The sequence below is a fragment of the Lytechinus variegatus genome, chromosome 15 (assembly GCF_018143015.1).
Source record: "Lytechinus variegatus isolate NC3 chromosome 15, Lvar_3.0, whole genome shotgun sequence".
NCBI lineage: Eukaryota > Metazoa > Echinodermata > Echinoidea > Temnopleuroida > Toxopneustidae > Lytechinus > Lytechinus variegatus.
Window position 1 is genome coordinate 7,601,598 of NC_054754.1, and position 18,471 is coordinate 7,620,068.

At 39.1% G+C, this 18,471-nt stretch overlaps 1 protein-coding gene across 1 annotated transcript in view; it reads right to left on the reverse strand.

The window, feature by feature from the left end:
* Positions 1-18,471, reverse strand: part of LOC121428749 — an 80,690-nt gene that overhangs the window by 55,603 nt on the left and 6,616 nt on the right. Inside the window, exons 3-13 of the mRNA XM_041625565.1 lie at positions 15,495-18,375; positions 14,819-14,939; positions 14,164-14,614; positions 13,276-14,103; positions 12,447-13,173; positions 7,700-11,312; positions 6,683-6,888; positions 4,660-4,764; positions 2,017-2,172; positions 976-1,126; positions 327-509 (exon numbers count right to left, since the gene is read on the reverse strand). Of these exons, the coding sequence (XP_041481499.1) occupies positions 327-509; positions 976-1,126; positions 2,017-2,172; positions 4,660-4,764; positions 6,683-6,888; positions 7,700-11,312; positions 12,447-13,173; positions 13,276-14,103; positions 14,164-14,614; positions 14,819-14,939; positions 15,495-18,375 (9,422 nt within the window). The remainder of the gene's footprint in view (positions 1-326; positions 510-975; positions 1,127-2,016; positions 2,173-4,659; positions 4,765-6,682; positions 6,889-7,699; positions 11,313-12,446; positions 13,174-13,275; positions 14,104-14,163; positions 14,615-14,818; positions 14,940-15,494; positions 18,376-18,471) is intronic.

Below are 18,471 nucleotides of genomic sequence, written 5' to 3' on the forward strand. Positions count from 1 at the left end.
GCTTAACTAGTTAAATGAAGTTCTTCTGCAGAAATGCTTACTGAACAATGCTTACATGATAAATGTTGAACAGTTTAATTGCAAAAATTAACAACAATATTGCAACATATACATCAATCATTGTTATCACTTAAAAGTAGCATCATGAGAAGACTAGAGAAAACCAAACAGTCTCCTTCAAAAAAAAACTAAATACAAAAGAAGTGTTTTTCATGTAGATTAGAAAAAGACCCTCTCTGGTAAATTTTAAGCAACCTCAAAGATAAAGGGTCTCAATCATCAGAAGTAGTGAATTTCAATGTATCAAATATTCTGCTCATACTTACGACATAGTTCAGAGGATCGCCATCCATCAACTACATATCCCCGTATCCTGCATTCCCGAGCAGCGGTTGTAAAGACATCACAAATACCTTCACCAATGGGGTAGGTGGCACAGAAGTCATACAGGCAACTCTGATAGAAGGTAGACAAGGTGTTCACACGTCTGATGCACTCACCAAAGGGCCCTAAATATAAAATGAGCATTTGGTAACAGAAAGAAAAAAAGATACTTCAGCACTTTTTCATACAATACACGATAGATCTTACACGATGTCAATGTGCCAACATCTTAAGAGGTCAGAGCATTTGTCCTGCATGCATTTGTGATCAGCAGCTGCCGCATCTTTATGGATATTCCAATATCTCTGATAGAGGACGCTGTGAGATTATGAAGTCACATGCATAAGGTCTATACAAGACAATTTCAATGTTTCATTGCATCTTTATTTAGAACTTCAAATGGGGAATAACAGACAGTGTTCCTTTACACTAATAAACATAACTTCCTTATTTCTTTACCAGAGTCTGAAAGAATATGTTTAAAATCTCATTTCAAGCCGTTGGCATAAATAAACTGCATTTTATTGTGGACTTGGCTGTTACATGGCAAAAAATATAAACATTGAGATAGAAAGAAATAAAAATAGATACCTGTCAGATTCATCAACATATCACAGAGAGAGGAAGCAGCAGAGATGACTGATGCATTGTGGGTATCACAAGGGTCATCTGGAGGTGCTTCATAGGCTGGACAGTCCTCTGGGTTCTCAACATAGCTTGTTGTGAACTGCATCAGGGAAGCCTTAAAGACACAAAATTATTTACTCTTTTACTATTGCAATTAGACCTAATCCCCTTCAGATCTTGACTGCAAATACATGTATCCATGCAGCCAATGCTAAATCATTGTCAAATGTTAATATATCTGACAAGGGTATGTAGTTTTTCCACAAATTTGGAACAATTTATCAAATCAAATACAAAAATTAGATGATTTTTTTTCTTTTAAGCTGTGTCATCATATCCCTTAAATAAGGTGTATTAATGGCAAAGGTTTTGCGAAATCTTTGAAGAGAGAATATCAAGATATTGTCAAACATTAGTGCATTCTTGTTTCTTGTTTTGCCACTTTGTTTTGTTTCTTTATTCTCATATATATGTTGTAAACTTTACATGACTGAATACATTCCAGACAAACAGTTGAAGCAAATGGCATGAAGTAAAAAATTTGCAGTCTGTTTTCCATTCAGTCAATGCAAAACAATTGCAAGTTTTGAGGGGCCAAATTTATTCCCCTACACCATAGCCATGATCAAATGGGCTTATTAATTCATATCTACATGTATGGTTAGACAAGGGGTAAATGAATCCAGACAAAATATTTGGCAAAGTACCCATATTACTTCTAATCTATTGCAACTTCTGGTTTCAAAGAAATCAAGGGGGAGAGAACCTTTGCTCATGGAAAGCCCTGTGGAATTCTCTTCAACAGAGTTTCAAAACCCAGACATCAGTGGCCAGCTACGGGGAGTGTGCTTTTTTGGGGGGACAGACAACCATTATGTATTTTGTGTCATCTGTGAATCTGCAGGATATTTTTTTCTTGTCTCATTGTTCTGAGGCACTGTGAGAAGCTAATTAAGATGGAAAGTACACTATATAGGTATTATCATTACAATTAAGTATACATACCACAGAACCAGTAAGAGTACGTGTATCATCATCAGGATTTCCGTTGTAATCACCAGCTAATCCGCACATCACGTTAGCAAAGGTCGAATTGAGGATGAGAGTCAGAGATGATGTTATTCCCCACTCCACAGACAAACCAAAATCACTTGATATTACCTGAGATAAAGGACATCTACTGTATTATTTTTCATACATCTACTACAATGTACTACTGCTACTTCTACTTCTACTACTACTACCTACTACTACTACTACTACTGCTGCTACTACTACTACTACTTCTACTACTACTACTACTACTACTACTACTACCACCACTACTACTACTACTACTACTACTTCTACTACTACTACTTCTACTGTTACCACTTCTACTATTACCACTACTACTACTACTATTACTACAGTACTACTACTACTTCTACTACTACTTCTACTAATACTACCACTACTACTACTACTACCACAACTGTACTATTTCTACTACTACTACTACTACTACTACTACTATTACTACAGTACTACCACTACTTCTACAACTACTTCTACTAATACTACTACTACTACTAATACTACTACAACAACTGTACAACTTCTACTACTACTACCTACTACTACTACTAATACTAATTCTACTACTACTACTACTACTACTGCTGCTACTACTACTACTACTACTACTACTACTTCTACTACTACTACTACTACTTCTACTACTACCACTACTACCACCACCACTACTACTACTACTATTACTACTACTACTACTACTACTACTACTGTTACCACTACTACTATTACCACTACTACTACTACTATTACTACAGTACTACTACTACTTCTACTAATACTACCACTACTACTACCACAACTGTACTATTTCTACTACTACTACTACAGTGTACTATTACTACTACTACTACTACTACTACTACTACTTCTACTACTACCACTACTACCACCACCACTACTACTACTACTATTACTACTACTACTACTACTACTGTTACCACTACTACTATTACCACTACTACTACTACTATTACTACAGTACTACTACTACTTCTACTAATACTACCACTACTACTACCACAACTGTACTATTTCTACTACTACTACTACAGTGTACTATTACTACTACTACTACTACTACTACTACTACTACTTCTACTACTACTACTACTAATACTATTACTATTACTACTACTACTATTACCACTACTACCACTACTACTACTACTACTATTACTACTACTACAACTAATAATAAATGATGATGGATGACGATGATATGTAAAGTAATAGTGTGATGCCTACTGCCTAATATGTGAAATGTGTTGTGTACATGTATATTCAAACTCTGGACTTGTTATATAACATTACCATAATCTAACCTCAAGGAAACAAGTTTTTATTTCATTTCAAACTTCTGTACACATCTATTTTTATATTCAACAACTTATAGATATATGAGGTAGAAAGTAGATTGATAACACAACTAAACATTACATCAAACCCCCTTTGGATAAAGACCGCAGTTCAGATTGCAAACTGCGGTGTTATACCCAATTTTCCATTTGGATCTCTTAAAAATCATTTCCAAGCCCTTATCAACCGCGCTTGGCCAAGTAATCCAGGGGTAATCCACGCTGTCTCAATTTCACCCCCACAGGCCAGTATATGAGCATTGAGCAAGGGACGAAAAGATAAACAACAGCTGTGCTATTACGTAAGACTTCTCTGCCTGTAGTAGGACCTTCGGAATGAAATTATTGTATTCCATATTTAATCACGTTTTCAAAGGCATATTGTATTCAGTAATCCAATGTTAGTCCATTTTCAATTTCGAACGAAGAAAATCGACCTCGAAATAAGGAAAGTAAGCCAATAAAAATGACGGCATGCTTACAGGGACCGCACTCAGCGCTGCGCGTGCATCCCATCGTGTGTGGCCCCCTGCTGTGACTGTATATGCCGGGCTGTTGTGTTATCTTCGGACCAACGTCAAGAAATAGGTGTTTTGATACTTAAATTGCTTGCTTGAGGCAGTTACAGTTTGTTGTACTTGGAGAAGAGAATTGATGAGAAGGGGGAACTGGGGTATGGTGTTCTCAAATGGAAGTTTTTCGTCATGAATTGAATCACTAGATACATACTAACATTCACAAGTAGTGATCAAAAAGAAGTAAAAGAGAGTTGAGATGCAATTTTATCCACTTCAAGCTATTGAAAGTCATGGTCATAACTTTAAGAATACATGTATTAAAATAAATACTGAAATCTTGTCCTGAAATCTACTTATCTTACCTTTTTTTTAAATAAATGAAAATTAAAGTCGCATAAAAATCATTTTGAATCATGTGTTAAAGTGCAAAAGCTCTTCACAGATACAGGGATGTAGAATTGTACCTGTGTATTTCCAAAGATCAAACAACTTACATTGCATCTATCATTTCTATCGCATAATTTCAGGTGTTCGAGTTAAATAAAAGTGAGATTATTTTGCATAAAGCTACAAACTCTGTTTCAAATCTCTGAATAACTCAAAAACAATAATGCAGAACCTCTAAGAATCCATATCAATTAAAACAGCCTGCATAACAGGAGTTAATATTCTGTTCAGAGTAGTTGAAATCAACTTACTATAGATGAGCCTGTATTCCTAACTGTAAATGCAGTGGATGGTTGTACAGGGAGAATAACATCTAAACCATTAATTGATACACTGCGTCCCATCAGAGAAATAAGCTGTAAAACAGAAAAAAGATATATTGCATGTTTAAAATGTGACTAAGGCAAGTTAGAAATAACTCTTGAAATCAAACTTTCTCTTTTGGAATACAAGATAAAGATCAACTAAAAGGAACAAACTAGATAACCCATTAAAGTTATACTGTCAAGCACACACACATGTACCCTACGCATCTCATCAAAAGAGCCATATCTTTTCCGCGGGAATCCAGTAAAATTCTTCCAAACGCTTATCCTCACATACGTTAAGCCACTGTCAAAAAGATACTATTACTAATTGCTGTAAGTGACCTGACCTTAGGTTTCTATGGTGCAAATATCCAATTACCAATCTTATCGATATTGTTTTACATTGTTCGTGATAAATGAGGTCAGTGAAAAAGTGGCCGATTCCATTTTTGGCAATCACCTGAGCATCTTTTACAGTAGCTTTTCACTAATGTTTTATCGAAGTTGAAATGTGATGATTAACAATGAAAAGAATTCCTGCATTGTCAAGCTGCATTGAATTTCTCTCATTATCACTCTTTTCTTTTCAATTTTTTTTCTTCTGCCAATAACGTCCTTTTGGACAAAGCAACACTTCGGCTTTGAGAGTGAGATAATTTTTTTTCCTAATAAGATCGATTTCCTTTACCCTCCTCCCCCAATATTACCGAAAGTCTGAATCTGTACTAGGAATACATGTAGTTGTTTTCCATAATAAACAAATAAATCAGGCTTTGAGAAAGTATAGTGGAATTATTCATACGAGGTTGGTCTGGCAATTACTATTTTTCCTGAGGGGCCAAGCCCGGAGAAACATACTAGTTTTGCCAGTCCAACCGAGGATTAACAATTTCCACTATGCTTTCGAATGAAACGCCTGATATTTTTGTTTTATATCCTACTTTTAATAATTTATAACCAAAATCTATGCGCTGAGCTTGCAAAGTCCGGTTACTTGCGTTGAATTACCTACTATTCTCAGAGCCACCGCGCTCAGCGGAACGCAGATCAGTGCCTGCACCGACGCATCACGGAACTTGCCCGGGAGAGCTCGCTCGCTGGCCGGTGCGCCCGAGAGTTTAGCTAAATATCTGGTTTTCTGAAATAACGACGTCAGAATATTTGTATAGCGAAAAATATATCGAGGTCTGATGTCACGCAACATCATAGTTGAAATATATTTGGTCACATGATGCTATTTGAACAAATCACTATACAGGAGTCAATGTATGTAGGATATAATAATAATTATACCAACATGCTCATATACATGTAGTGCATATCACTGCCAAATGAGTCCCTATGCGCCCAATTGGATATTATTACCTTGGCTTTAGCCCTGCAGCCTTTTACAGAGCGGTGGCATTTCAAGGAATACCTGCCAGGTACCCATTCATCACACCTGGGTTGAGTGCAGCACAATGTGTATAAATTTCTTGCTAAAGGAAATTATGCCATGGCTGGGATTGGACCCACAACCCTCTGTTTCAAAGTCAGAAGACTAATCCACTGGGCTACAACGCTCCATAATGCTGCTTGTAAGCTAAATGCAATTGATGGCAGATTCTCAATAATTTGTTGTCCTATCTGCTTAGGTTTATATATGATATCTTGATCTTTTTGGATTGACGAGCATCAAAATGCAGATTTTTGTTCTTTCATCATTATCATGAGCACTTAAAGTCCATTTTTCCCACTTTGTGGGCGGATTGGACTGTTAATTTTCCTGATGGCTCCCGTCCACACTGTCCTGTAATTTGGGTCAATGTGGGTGACTTTTGACACTTTTTTGACTACTTTGATATTTATATTTGTCATACATGTATTTGATGTGGATAATGGAATGATCCCTTAATATCAAAACAGATTTTGGTGCCTTAATTGATTAAGATAAAAAATTTCATGTTAACAGAAAGGATATACTTACTATATCATCTACAGTCACGTCTACTCCAACAACCTGTGCATAGTCAGGAAAGTTAGTTGATTTATTGTTGTCTATGACAACTCGGAAACGTGATGAGTCAGCAAGGCAGTCAGATGCAAGCAGATATTCACATTCTCCCTGGAAGTTGTATGACCTTGTGTCAAAGGTCAAAAAGTGTGGGTCACCATAGGCATGTGCAGTCACACCTTGAATTGAAAAAATTGTTAAAAAAGAGTATTATAAGACAGAAGTTTGAGGGATCTTTTTTATGATAGAATGGTAATTGTAGTTTAAACTCTTTAGTTTTCCATGATATTACAAATTACAACTTAAATTTTGGAAGAACACAAGATTTCATGGAAAGAAATTATCAAAGTTTTTAACAAAAAAATATTATCACAATACAATAAAGATATTCATAAGAAAGCAGATCCATTGAAACAGAGCCATATAATAGCGGAAATCTAAATCTGTTTACAGTGTCTAGCATGTTTGCACAAAGTCACAATTGCATCTGCATATTTGCAGTATGTATGGTACATGTATATATTTAAACAAATTTTGCCATTCAAAAGTTATTAATCACAGTTTGCTTGTTGCCTAGAAAAATCGATTCAAACCCAAAACCAGACGAAATTACATTAATGCAGATAAATGGATGTATTTACACAAATCTAGGTAAATCAACAATATAGCTGGGGAGCTACAACATAGCTGGGAAGCTGGTCATGGAATCATTGTTTTAGGTTCATAAATTTCTTATAATACATGTCCATGTAATTGTTCATCATAATAAGCAATATAAATCTGTTAAATTATTCATTTTCTAAAATAAATCGCCTTCAACACTATACTTCTTCATTCAAATATAAGGATTAAAATCAATAAATTCAATAAACATGGAATGGTCAAAAGAATCACACACAGTATGTCAGAGAGCACACACTTTGAGAACTTTATTTTTTCATAGCTCTATTTTGCAATATTCATTATAAAACAAATAGTAGAATGGATTACCTGAAAATGTAGACCTAGGTTCAGTAGTGACCACAGAATCCAGGGTAGTATCCGAGATTGTTGTTGGTGTCCTAGTGCTTACATCAATGGTGGTCATTACCACTGTGGTAGGAAGTGTTGAAGCAGTTGGTGTTGTAACATTCCCAGTTGTTGCACCTGCTGTAGAAACTTCTGTTGTCACAGCTTCAGTAGAAACCTTTTTCGTCACATCAACTGTTGTAGGAAGTGATGAATCAGTTGGTGTTGCAACATTTCCAGTTGTTGCATCTGCTGTAGAAACCTCTGTTGTCACATCAATGGTTGTTGGCAGTGTTGAAACAGTTGGTGTTGTAACATTCCTAGTTGTTACACCTGCTGTAGAAACCTTGGTTGTCACATCAATGGTTGTTGGCAGTGTTGAAACAGTTGGGATTGTAACATTCCCAGTTGTTACACCTGCTGTAGAAATCTCGGTTGTCACATCATCTGTTGTTGGCAGTGTTGAAACAGTTGGGGTTGTAACTTTTCCGGTTGTTACACTACTAGTAGAAACCTCTGTTGTCACATCAAACGTTGTTGGCAGTGTTGAAACAGTTGGGGTTGTAACATTCCCAGTTGTTACAGCTTCAGTAGAAACCTTTGTCGTCACATCAATTGTTGTAGGAAGTGTTGTAACAGTTCCAGTTGTTACATCATTAGTAGAAACTTCTGTTGAGATATCTACAGTTGTAGAAAGAGTTGAAACAGTCTGTGCTGTAACATTTCCAGTTTTTGTAAATTTAGTAGAAACCTCTGTTGTCTTATCAACTGTTGTTGGCAGTGTTGAAACAGTTGGTGTTGTAACATTACCAGTTGTTGCACCTGCTGTAGAAACTTCTGTTGTCACATCAACTGTTGTTGGCAGTGTTGAAACAGTTGGTGTTGTAACAATGCCAGTTGTTACAGCTTCAGTAGAAACCTTTTTCGTCACATCAACTGTTGTAGGAAGTGATGAATCAGTTGGTGTTGCAACATTTCCAGTTGTTGCACCTGCTGTAGAAACCTCTGTTGTCACCTCAATGGTTGTTGGCAGTGTTGAAACAGTTGGTGTTGTAACATTCCTAGTTGTTACAGCTTCAGTAGAAACCTTTGGCGTCACATCAATTGTTGTAAGAAGTGTTGAATCAGTTGGTGTTGTAACAGTTCCAGTTGTTACATCATTAGTAGAAACTTCTGTTGAGATATCTACTGTTGTAGGAAGGGTTGACAGTGTAGGGACTGTAATATTGCCAGTTATTACACTTGTAATAGAAAATTCAGTTGTGACATCCATGGTCATAGTTTGATCACTGACGGTAGTTTCCTCTGAAGTTAATTGACCAGTCACTGCGCTCATAGAGGTCAGACTGGGGGCACTTGTACCTTCAGAAGTAGCAACGACAGTAGTGGGTTTAGCTGAACTAGCAAGTTCTGTTGATGATTCAATTTCATCTGTAGTTTCTGCAGGTGTAGTTGTGGGCTTGGTTGGGGTTAAATCCACAGAAGGAGATTGTTTTGTAGTTTCTTTAGGATAAATTGTGGTCACAGTCTGATCAGTAATTCTTGTGGTCATTGTTGTTTGACCTTTGGTTGGAGATGCAGGTTCATCAGTAGAAAACATCATGAATGTAGTGACCTTCTGGTCACTGGTAGGGTTTATGGTTGTCTCTCCCTCTGTTGAAACAGCTTCAGTCATTGGAGTAATCTTACTAGTTTGTTGATTCTGAGTACTCCTTGTGTCTGTAGTAGTTGATATTTTAGAAGTGGAAAAGAGTGATGTTGAAGCCCTGTCAACAGTTGTTTGCAAAGTAGTTGCTTCATCAGTAAATTCTTCTGTACTAAACTCTGTGGACAGCATAGCTGATGGGGTTGTAGTTTGTGTTTGAGTTGTGCGCTGCTCAGTGGACGTTAGACTTAAGGTGGACCCTTCAAAAGTGAAAGCCTTCACAGTGGAACCCTGATGTGTTGAAAACTTATTGTCAGTACTTGATTCCATTGTTGATTGAGTGCTAGACATAAATAGGGTGGTTTGTCTTTTGGTAGTTTCATTCTCGTCCGTTGGGAATTGTTTAGTAGTTTGGGATTCTGTTTTTCCTGCTCCAGTATAAGAGCTAACGCTTGTAAAATCTGTGGTAACAGGGAGCCCTGATGTATCCCCTATGGTAAAGTCTTCGGTAGTCTGACTTCTTGTTGAAAGCGTTACAGAGGTTGGAACCTCTGATGTTGATTCTACAGAAGTTACATCTCTTGAGGTTCCTTTTCCTGTACTTAGAGGTGTATCTGACACACTTTTAGTTTGAGAAACAGTTGATAACAATTCAATTGTAGTTTGAGGTTCTGTTGTTTCGGATCCTGTACTTTTGGTGCCTGTTATAAGGTCTGATGTCAGACTACCAGTCGACATTTGCTCTGATATTGATTTATCAGTAGTAACTAATCCAAAAGTAAAATCTGGTGTGAATCCAGCGGTACTTTGGAATTCTGTTGATTCTGATTTTGTAGACAAAGCATCAGTTAAAGCAACTGATGACACAGGAATAGCTGATGTTACCTTAGAGGTAAACCCTGTAGTTGATTGGGTTGATGAGACTTCAGCTGTTAGCCCGGCAGTGGTCTGGGGGACTGTTGACTCTGACTCTGTAGACAAAGCATCTGTTGACGTATCAGAGGACACAGCGGCAGTTGCCGTTATCTGAGTGGTAAATCCTGTGGTTGCCTGGGTTGATGAGACTTCAGCTGTAAACCCTACAGTGGTTTGGGATTCAGTTGATTCTGACTCTGTAGACAAAGCCCTTGTTGAAGTATCTGATGACACAGGAGCCCTTGATGTTACCTGCGTGGTAAATCCTGTGGTTGCCTGGGTTGATGAGACTTCAGCTGTAAACCCTGCAGTAGTTTGGAATTTGGTTGACTCTGACTCTGTAGACGAAGCATCTGTTGAAGTATCAGAGGACACAGCGGCAGTTGCCGTTATCTGAGTGGTAAATCCTGTGGTTGCCTGGGTTGATGAGACTTCAGCTGTAAACCCTGCAGTAGTTTGGGATTTGGTTGACTCTGACTCTGTAGACAAAGCATCTGTTGAAGTATCAGAGGACACATCGTCACTTGCCGTTATCTGAGTGGTAAATCCTGTGGTTGCCTGGGTTGATGAGACTTCAGCTGTAAACCCTACAGTGGTTTGGGATTCAGTTGATTCTGACTCTGTAGACAAAGCATCTGTTGAAGTATCGGAGGACACAGGAGCAGTTGCTGTTATCTGAGTGGTAAATCCTGTGGTTGCCTGGGTTGATGAGACTTCAGCTGTAAACCCTACAGTGGTTTGGGATTCAGTTGATTCTGACTCTGTAGACAAAGCCCTTGTTGAAGTATCTGATGACACAGGAGCCCTTGATGTTACCTGCGTGGTGATTCCTGTGGTTGCCTGGGTTGATGAGACTTCAGCTGTAAACCCTGCAGTAGTTTGGGATTCGGTTGACTCTGACTCTGTAGACAAAGCATCTGTTGAAGTATCGGAGGACACAGGAGCAGTTGCCGTTATCTGAGTGGTAAATCCTTTAGTTGCCTGGGTTGATGAGACTTCAGCTGTAAACCCTGCAGTGGTTTGGGATTCAGTTGACTCTGACTCTGAAGACAAGGCCATTGTCGAAATATCAGAGGACACAGCAGCACTTGATGTTATAGGTCCACTGGTGGTAAGATCTGATGTCAAAGGAGCAGCTGAAGTTACATTGGACATAACTTTTTCCGTTGTCAACAATACAGTTGAGCCTTCCTGTTTTGTGAATCCACTGGTAGTGATACCTGGTGTAGAAGCTGCAGCTGTAGTTGCACCAGTCCCAAATGCTGTGATCCCATCGGTTGTTCCAAGTTCAGTTGATTCGTCCTTTGTTGATAGTCCACTGCTAGTGATACCTGGTGTAGAAGATACAGTAGATATAACATCAGATGTGAACCCAGTAGTGGTTCCCAACTCGGTTAATTCTTCAGGAGATGTGACCCCACTGGTAACAACATCAGATGTCAAAGTAGCAGTTGATGTGACATCAGAGGTAAACCTCTCAGTTGTCCTTGATTCAGTGGATTCTACAGTTGTTATTCCACTGGTAGTGATTGCTGGTGTAGAAGCTGCAGTTGAAGTGATATCAGAGGTGAACCTTTCTGTTGATATTGATTTAGTTGATTCTTCCTCTGTTGTGAACCCACTGGTCATAACATCAAATGTCAAAGGAGCAGTTGAAGTGACATCAGAGGTAAGCCTTTCAGTTGTCCCTGATTGAGTGGATTCTACAGGTGTTGTAATTCCACTGGTAGTGATAACTGGTGTAGAAGCTGCAGTTGAAGTGATGTCAGAGGTGAACCTTTCTGTTGTTATTGATTTAGTTGGCTCTTCCTGTGTTGTGAATCCGCTGGTAATAACATCAGATGTCAAAGGAGCAGTTGAAGTGATATCAGAGGTGAATCTTTCAGTTGTCCTTGATTCAGTGGATTCTACAGTTGTTATTCCATTGGTAGTGATAACTGGTGTAGAAGCTGCAGTTGAAGTGATATCAGAGGTGAACCTTTCTGTTGTTATTGATTTAGTTGACTCTTCCTGTGTTGTGAATCCGCTGGTAATAACATCAGATGTCAATGGAGCAGTTGAAGTGATATCAGAGGTGAATCTTTCAGTTGTTCCTGATTCAGTTGACTCTCTAAGAGTTGTGAACTCACTGGTCACAACATCTGATGTCAAAGTAGCAGATGAAGTTACTTCAGAGGTGAACATTTCTGTTGTTACTGATTCAGTTGATTCTTCCTGTGTTACAAGCCCATTGGTGGCAACTTCTGATGTAAAAGGAACAGTTGAGGTGACATCAGAGGTAAATCCTTCAGTTGTTCCTGACTCAGTGGATTCGACAGGTGTTGTAATTCCACTGGTAGTGATAACTGGCGTAGAAGCTGCAGTTGAAGTGACATCAGAGGTGAATCTTTCCGTTGTTATTGATTCAGTTGATTCTTCCTGTGTTATGAGCCCACTAGTGGCAATGTCTGATGTCAAAGGAGCAGTTGAAGTGACATCAGAGGTAAACCTTTCAGTTGTCCCTGATTCTGTGGATTCTACAGGTGTTGTAATTCCACTGGTAGTGATAACTGGTGTAGAAGCTGCAGTTGAAGTAACGTCAGTTCTAAACCCTACAGTCGTTCCTAATTCAGTTGATTCTTCAAAAGTTGTGAATCCACTGGTCGCAACATCTGATGTAAAAGGAGCAGTTGAAGTGACATCAGAGGTAAACCTCTCAGTTGTCCTTGATTCAGTGGATTCTAAAGGTATTGTTATTCCACTGGTAGTGATTGCTGGTGTAGAAGCTGCAGTTGAAGTGACATCAGAGGTGAACCTTTCTGTTGTTAATGATTTAGTTGATTCTTCCTCTGTTGTGAACCCACTGGTCATAACATCAGATGTCAAAGGAGCAGTTGAAGTGACATCAGAGGTAAGCCTTTCAGTTGTCCCTGATTCAGTGGATTCTACAGGTGTTGTAATTCCACTGGTAGTGATAACTGGTGTAGAAGCTGCAGTTGAAGTGATGTCAGAGGTGAACCTTTCTGTTGTTATTGATTTAGTTGACTCTTCCTGTGTTGTGAATCCACTGGTAATAACATCAGATGTCAAAGGAGCAGTTGAAGTGATATCAGAGGTAAATCTTTCAGTTGTTACTGATTCAGTTGATTCTTCCTGTGTTACAAGCCCATTGGTGGCAACTTCTGATGTCAAAGGAACAGTTGAGGTGACATCAGAGGTAAATCCTTCAGTTGTTCCTGACTCAGTGGATTCGACAGGTGTTGTAATTCCACTGGTAGTGATAACTGGCGTAGAAGCTGCAGTTGAAGTGACATCAGAGGTGAATCTTTCCGTTGTTATTGATTCAGTTGATTCTTCCTGTGTTATGAGCCCACTAGTGGCAATGTCTGATGTCAAAGGTGTAGTTGAAGTGACATCAGAGGTAAACCTCTCAGTTGTCCTTGATTCAGTGGATTCTAAAGGTATTGTTATTCCACTGGTAGTGATTGCTGGTGTAGAAGCTGCAGTTGAAGTAACACCAGTTGTAAACCCTACAGTTTTTCCTAATTCAGTTGATTCTTCCTGTGTTGTGAACCCATTAGTCATAACATTAGATGTCAATGGAGCAGTTGAAGTGACATCAGAGGTAAACCTTTCAGTTGTCCCTGATTCAGTGGATTCTACAGGTGTTGTAATTCCACTGGTAGTGATAACTGGTGTAGAAGCTGCAGTTGAAGTAACACCAGTTGTAAACCCTACAGTTGTTCCTAATTCAGTTGATTCTTCAAAAGTTGTCAATCCACTGGTCGCAACATCTGATGTAAAAGGAGCAGTTGAAGTGACATCAGAGGTAAACCTTTCAGTTGTCCTTGATTCAGTGGATTCTACAGGTGTTGTAATTCCACTGGTAGTGATAACTGGTGTAGACATTGCAGTTGAAGTAACACCAGTTGTAAACCCTACAGTTGTTCCTAATTCAGTGAATTCTTCAAAAGTTGTGAGTCCACTAGTCGCAACATCTGATGTGAAAGGAGCATCTGAAGTAACACCAGTTGTAAACCCTACAGTTGTTCCTAATTCAGTTGATTCTTCAAAAGTTGTGAATCCACTAGTCGCAACATCTGATGTGAAAGGAGCAGTTGAAGTGACATCAGACGTAAACCTCTCAGTTGTCCTTGATTCAGTGGATTCTAAAGGAATTGTTATTCCCTTGGTAGTGATTGCTGGTGTAGAAGCTGCAGTTGAAGTGACATCAGAGGTGAACCTTTCTGTTGTTATTGATTTAGTTGATTCTTCCTCTGTTGTGAACCCACTGGTCATAACATCAGATGTCAAAGGAGCAGTTGAAGTGACATCAGAGGTAAGCCTTTCAGTTGTCCCTGATTCAGTGGATTCTACAGGTGTTGTAATTCCACTGGTAGTGATAACTGGTGTAGAAGCTGCAGTTGAAGTGATATCAGAGGTGAACCTTTCTGTTGTTATTGATTTACTTGACTCTTCCTGTGTTGTGAATCCACTGGTAATAACATCAGATGTCAAAGGAGCAGTTGAAGTGATATCAGAGGTAAATCTTTCAGTTGTTCCTGATTCAGTTGACTCTCTAAAAGTTGTGAACTCACTGGTCACAACATCTGATGTCAAAGTAGCAGATGAAGTTACTACAGCGGTGATCATTTCTGTTGTTACTGATTCAGTTGATTCTTCCTGTGTTACAAGCCCATTGGTGGCAACTTCTGATGTAAAAGGAACAGTTGAGGTGACATCAGAGGTAAATCCTTCAGTTGTTCCTGACTCAGTGGATTCGACAGGTGTTGTAATTCCACTGGTAGTGATAACTGGTGTAGAAGCTGCAGTTGAAGTAACATCAGTTGTAAACCCTACAGTCGTTCCTAATTCAGTTGATTCTTCAAAAGTTGTGAATCCACTGGTCGCAACATCTGATGTAAAAGGAGCAGTTGAAGTGACATCAGAGGTAAACCTGTCAGTTGTCCTTGATTCAGTGGATTCTAAAGGTATTGTTATTCCACTGGTAGTGATTGCTGGTGTAGAAGCTGCAGTTGAAGTGACATCAGAGGTGAACCTTTCTGTTGTTATTGATTTAGTTGACTCTTCCTGTGTTGTGAATCCTCTGGTAATAACATCAGATGTCAAAGGAGCAGTTGAAGTGATATCAGAGGTAAATCTTTCAGTTGTTCCTGATTCAGTTGACTCTCTAAGAGTTGTGAACTCACTGGTTACAACATCTGATGTCAAAGTAGCAGATGAAGTTACTACAGAGGTGAACATTTCTGTTGTTACTGATTCAGTTGATTCTTCCTGTGTTACAAGCCCATTGGTGGCAATTTCTGATGTCAAAGGAACAGTTGAGGTGACATCAGAGGTAAATCCTTCAGTTGTTCCTGACTCAGTGGATTCGACAGGTATTGTAATTCCACTGGTAGTGATAACTGGCATAGAAGCTGCAGTTGAAGTGACATCAGAGGTGAATCTTTCCGTTGTTATTGATTCAGTTGATTCTTCCTGTGTTATGAGCCCACTAGTGGCAATGTCTGATGTAAAAGGAGCAGTTGAAGTGACATCAGAGGTAAACCTCTCAGTTGTTCCAGACTCAGTAGATTCTACAGGTGTTGTAATTCCACTGGTAGTGATAACTGGCGTAGAAGCTGCAGTTGAAGTAACACCAGTTGTAAACCCTACAGTTTTTCCTAATTCAGTTGATTCTTCTTGTGTTGTGAACCCATTAGTCATAACATTAGATGTCAATGGAGCAGTTGAAATGACATCAGAGGTAAACCTTTCAGTTGTCCCTGATTCAGTGGATTCTACAGGTGTTGTAATTCCACTGGTAGTGATAACTGGTGTAGAAGTTACAGTTGAAGTAACACCAGTTGTAAACCCTACAGTTGTTCCTAATTCAGTTGATTCTTCAAAAGTTGTCAATCCACTAGTCGCAACATCTGATGTGAAAGGAGCAGTTGAAGTGACATCAGAGGTAAACCTTTCAGTTGTCCCTGATTCAGTGGATTCTACAGGTGTTGTAATTCCACTGGTAGTGATAACTGGTGTAGAAGCTGCAGTTGAAGTGACATCAGAGGTGAACCTTTCTGTTGTTATTGATTTAGTTGACTCTTCCTGTGTTGTGAATCCGCTGGTAATAACATCAGATGTCAAAGGAGCAGTTGAAGTGATATCAGAGGTAAATCTTTCAGTTGTTCCTGATTCAGTGGATTCTACAGGTGTTGTAATTCCACTGGTAGTGATAACTGGTGTAGAAGCTGCAGTTGAAGTGATATCAGAGGTGAACCTTTCTGTTGTTATTGATTTAGTTGATTCTTCCTGTGTTGTGAACCCACTGGTCATAACATCAGATGTCAAAGGAGCAGTTGAAGTGACATCAGAGGTAAACCTTTCAGTTGTCCCTGATTCAGTGGATTCTACAGGTGTTGTAATTCCACTGGTAGTGATAACTGGTGTAGAAGCTGCAGTTGAAGTGACATCAGAGGTGAATCTTTCAGTTGTTCCTGATTCAGTTGACTCTCTAAGAGTTGTGAACTCACTGGTCACAACATCTGATGTCAAAGTAGCAGATGAAGTTACTTCAGAGGTGAACATTTCTGTTGTTACTGATTCAGTTGATTCTTCCTGTGTTACAAGCCCATTGGTGGCAACTTCTGATGTCAAAGGAACAGTTGAGGTGACATCAGAGGTAAATCCTTCAGTTGTTCCTGACTCAGTGAATTCTACAGGTGTTGTAATTCCACTGGTAGTGATAACTGGCGTAGAAGCTGCAGTTGAAGTGACATCAGAGGTGAATCTTTCCGTTGTTATTGATTCAGTTGATTCTTCCTGTGTTATGAGCCCACTAGTGGCAATGTCTGATGTCAAAGGAGCAGTTGAAGTGACATCAGAGGTAAATCCTTCAGTGGTTCCTGACTCAGTAGATTCTACAGGTGTTGTAATTCCACTGGTAGTGATAACTGGTGTAGAAGCTGCAGTTGAAATAACACCAGTTGTAAACCCTACAGTTGTTCCTAATTCAGTTGATTCTTCAAAAGTTGTCAATCCACTGGTCGCAACATCTGATGTAAAAGGAGCAGTTGAAGTGACATCAGAGGTAAACCTTTCAGTTGTCCCTGATTCAGTGGATTCTACAGGTGTTGTAATTCCACTGGTAGTGATAACTGGTGTAGAAGCTGCAGTTGAAGTAACACCAGTTGTAAACCCTACAGTTGTTCCTAATTCAGTTGATTCTTCAAAAGTTGTGAATCCACTGGTCGCAACATCTGATGTAAAAGGAGCAGTTGAAGTGACATCAGAGGTAAACCTCTCAGTTGTCCTTGATTCAGTGGATTCTAAAGGTATTGTTATTCCACTGGTAGTGATTGCTGGTGTAGAAGCTGCAGTTGAAGTGACATCAGAGGTGAACCTTTCTGTTGTTATTGATTTAGTTGATTCTTCCTCTGTTGTGAACCCACTGGTCATAACATCAGATGTCAAAGGAGCAGTTGAAGTGACATCAGAGGTAAGCCTTTCAGTTGTCCCTGATTCAGTGGATTCTACAGGTGTTGTAATTCCACTGGTAGTGATAACTGGTGTAGAAGCTGCAGTTGAAGTGATATCAGAGGTGAACCTTTCTGTTGTTATTGATTTAGTTGACTCTTCCTGTGTTGTGAATCCGCTGGTAATAACATCAGATGTCAAAGGAGCAGTTGAAGTGATATCAGAGGTAAATCTTTCAGTTGTTCCTGATTCAGTTGACTCTCTAAGAGTTGTGAACTCACTGGTCACAACATCTGATGTCAAAGTAGCAGATGAAGTTACTACAGAGGTGAACACTTCTGTTGTTATTGATTCAGTTGATTCTTCCTGTGTTATGAGCCCACTAGTGGCAATGTCTGATGTCAAAGGAGCAGTTGAAGTGACATCAGAGGTAAATCCTTCAGTTGTTCCTGACTCAGTGAATTCTACAGGTGTTGTAATTCCACTGGTAGTGATAACTGGCGTAGAAGCTGCAGTTGAAGTGACATCTGTTGTGAACCTTTCCGTTGTTATTGATTCAGTTGATTCTTCCTGTGTTATGAGCCCACTAGTGGCAATGTCTGATGTCAAAGGAGCAGTTGAAGTGACATCAGAGGTAAGCCTTTCAGTTGTCCCTGATTCAGTGGATTCTACAGGTGTTGTAATTCCACTGGTAGTGATAACTGGTGTAGAAGCTGCAGTTGAAGTGACATCTGTT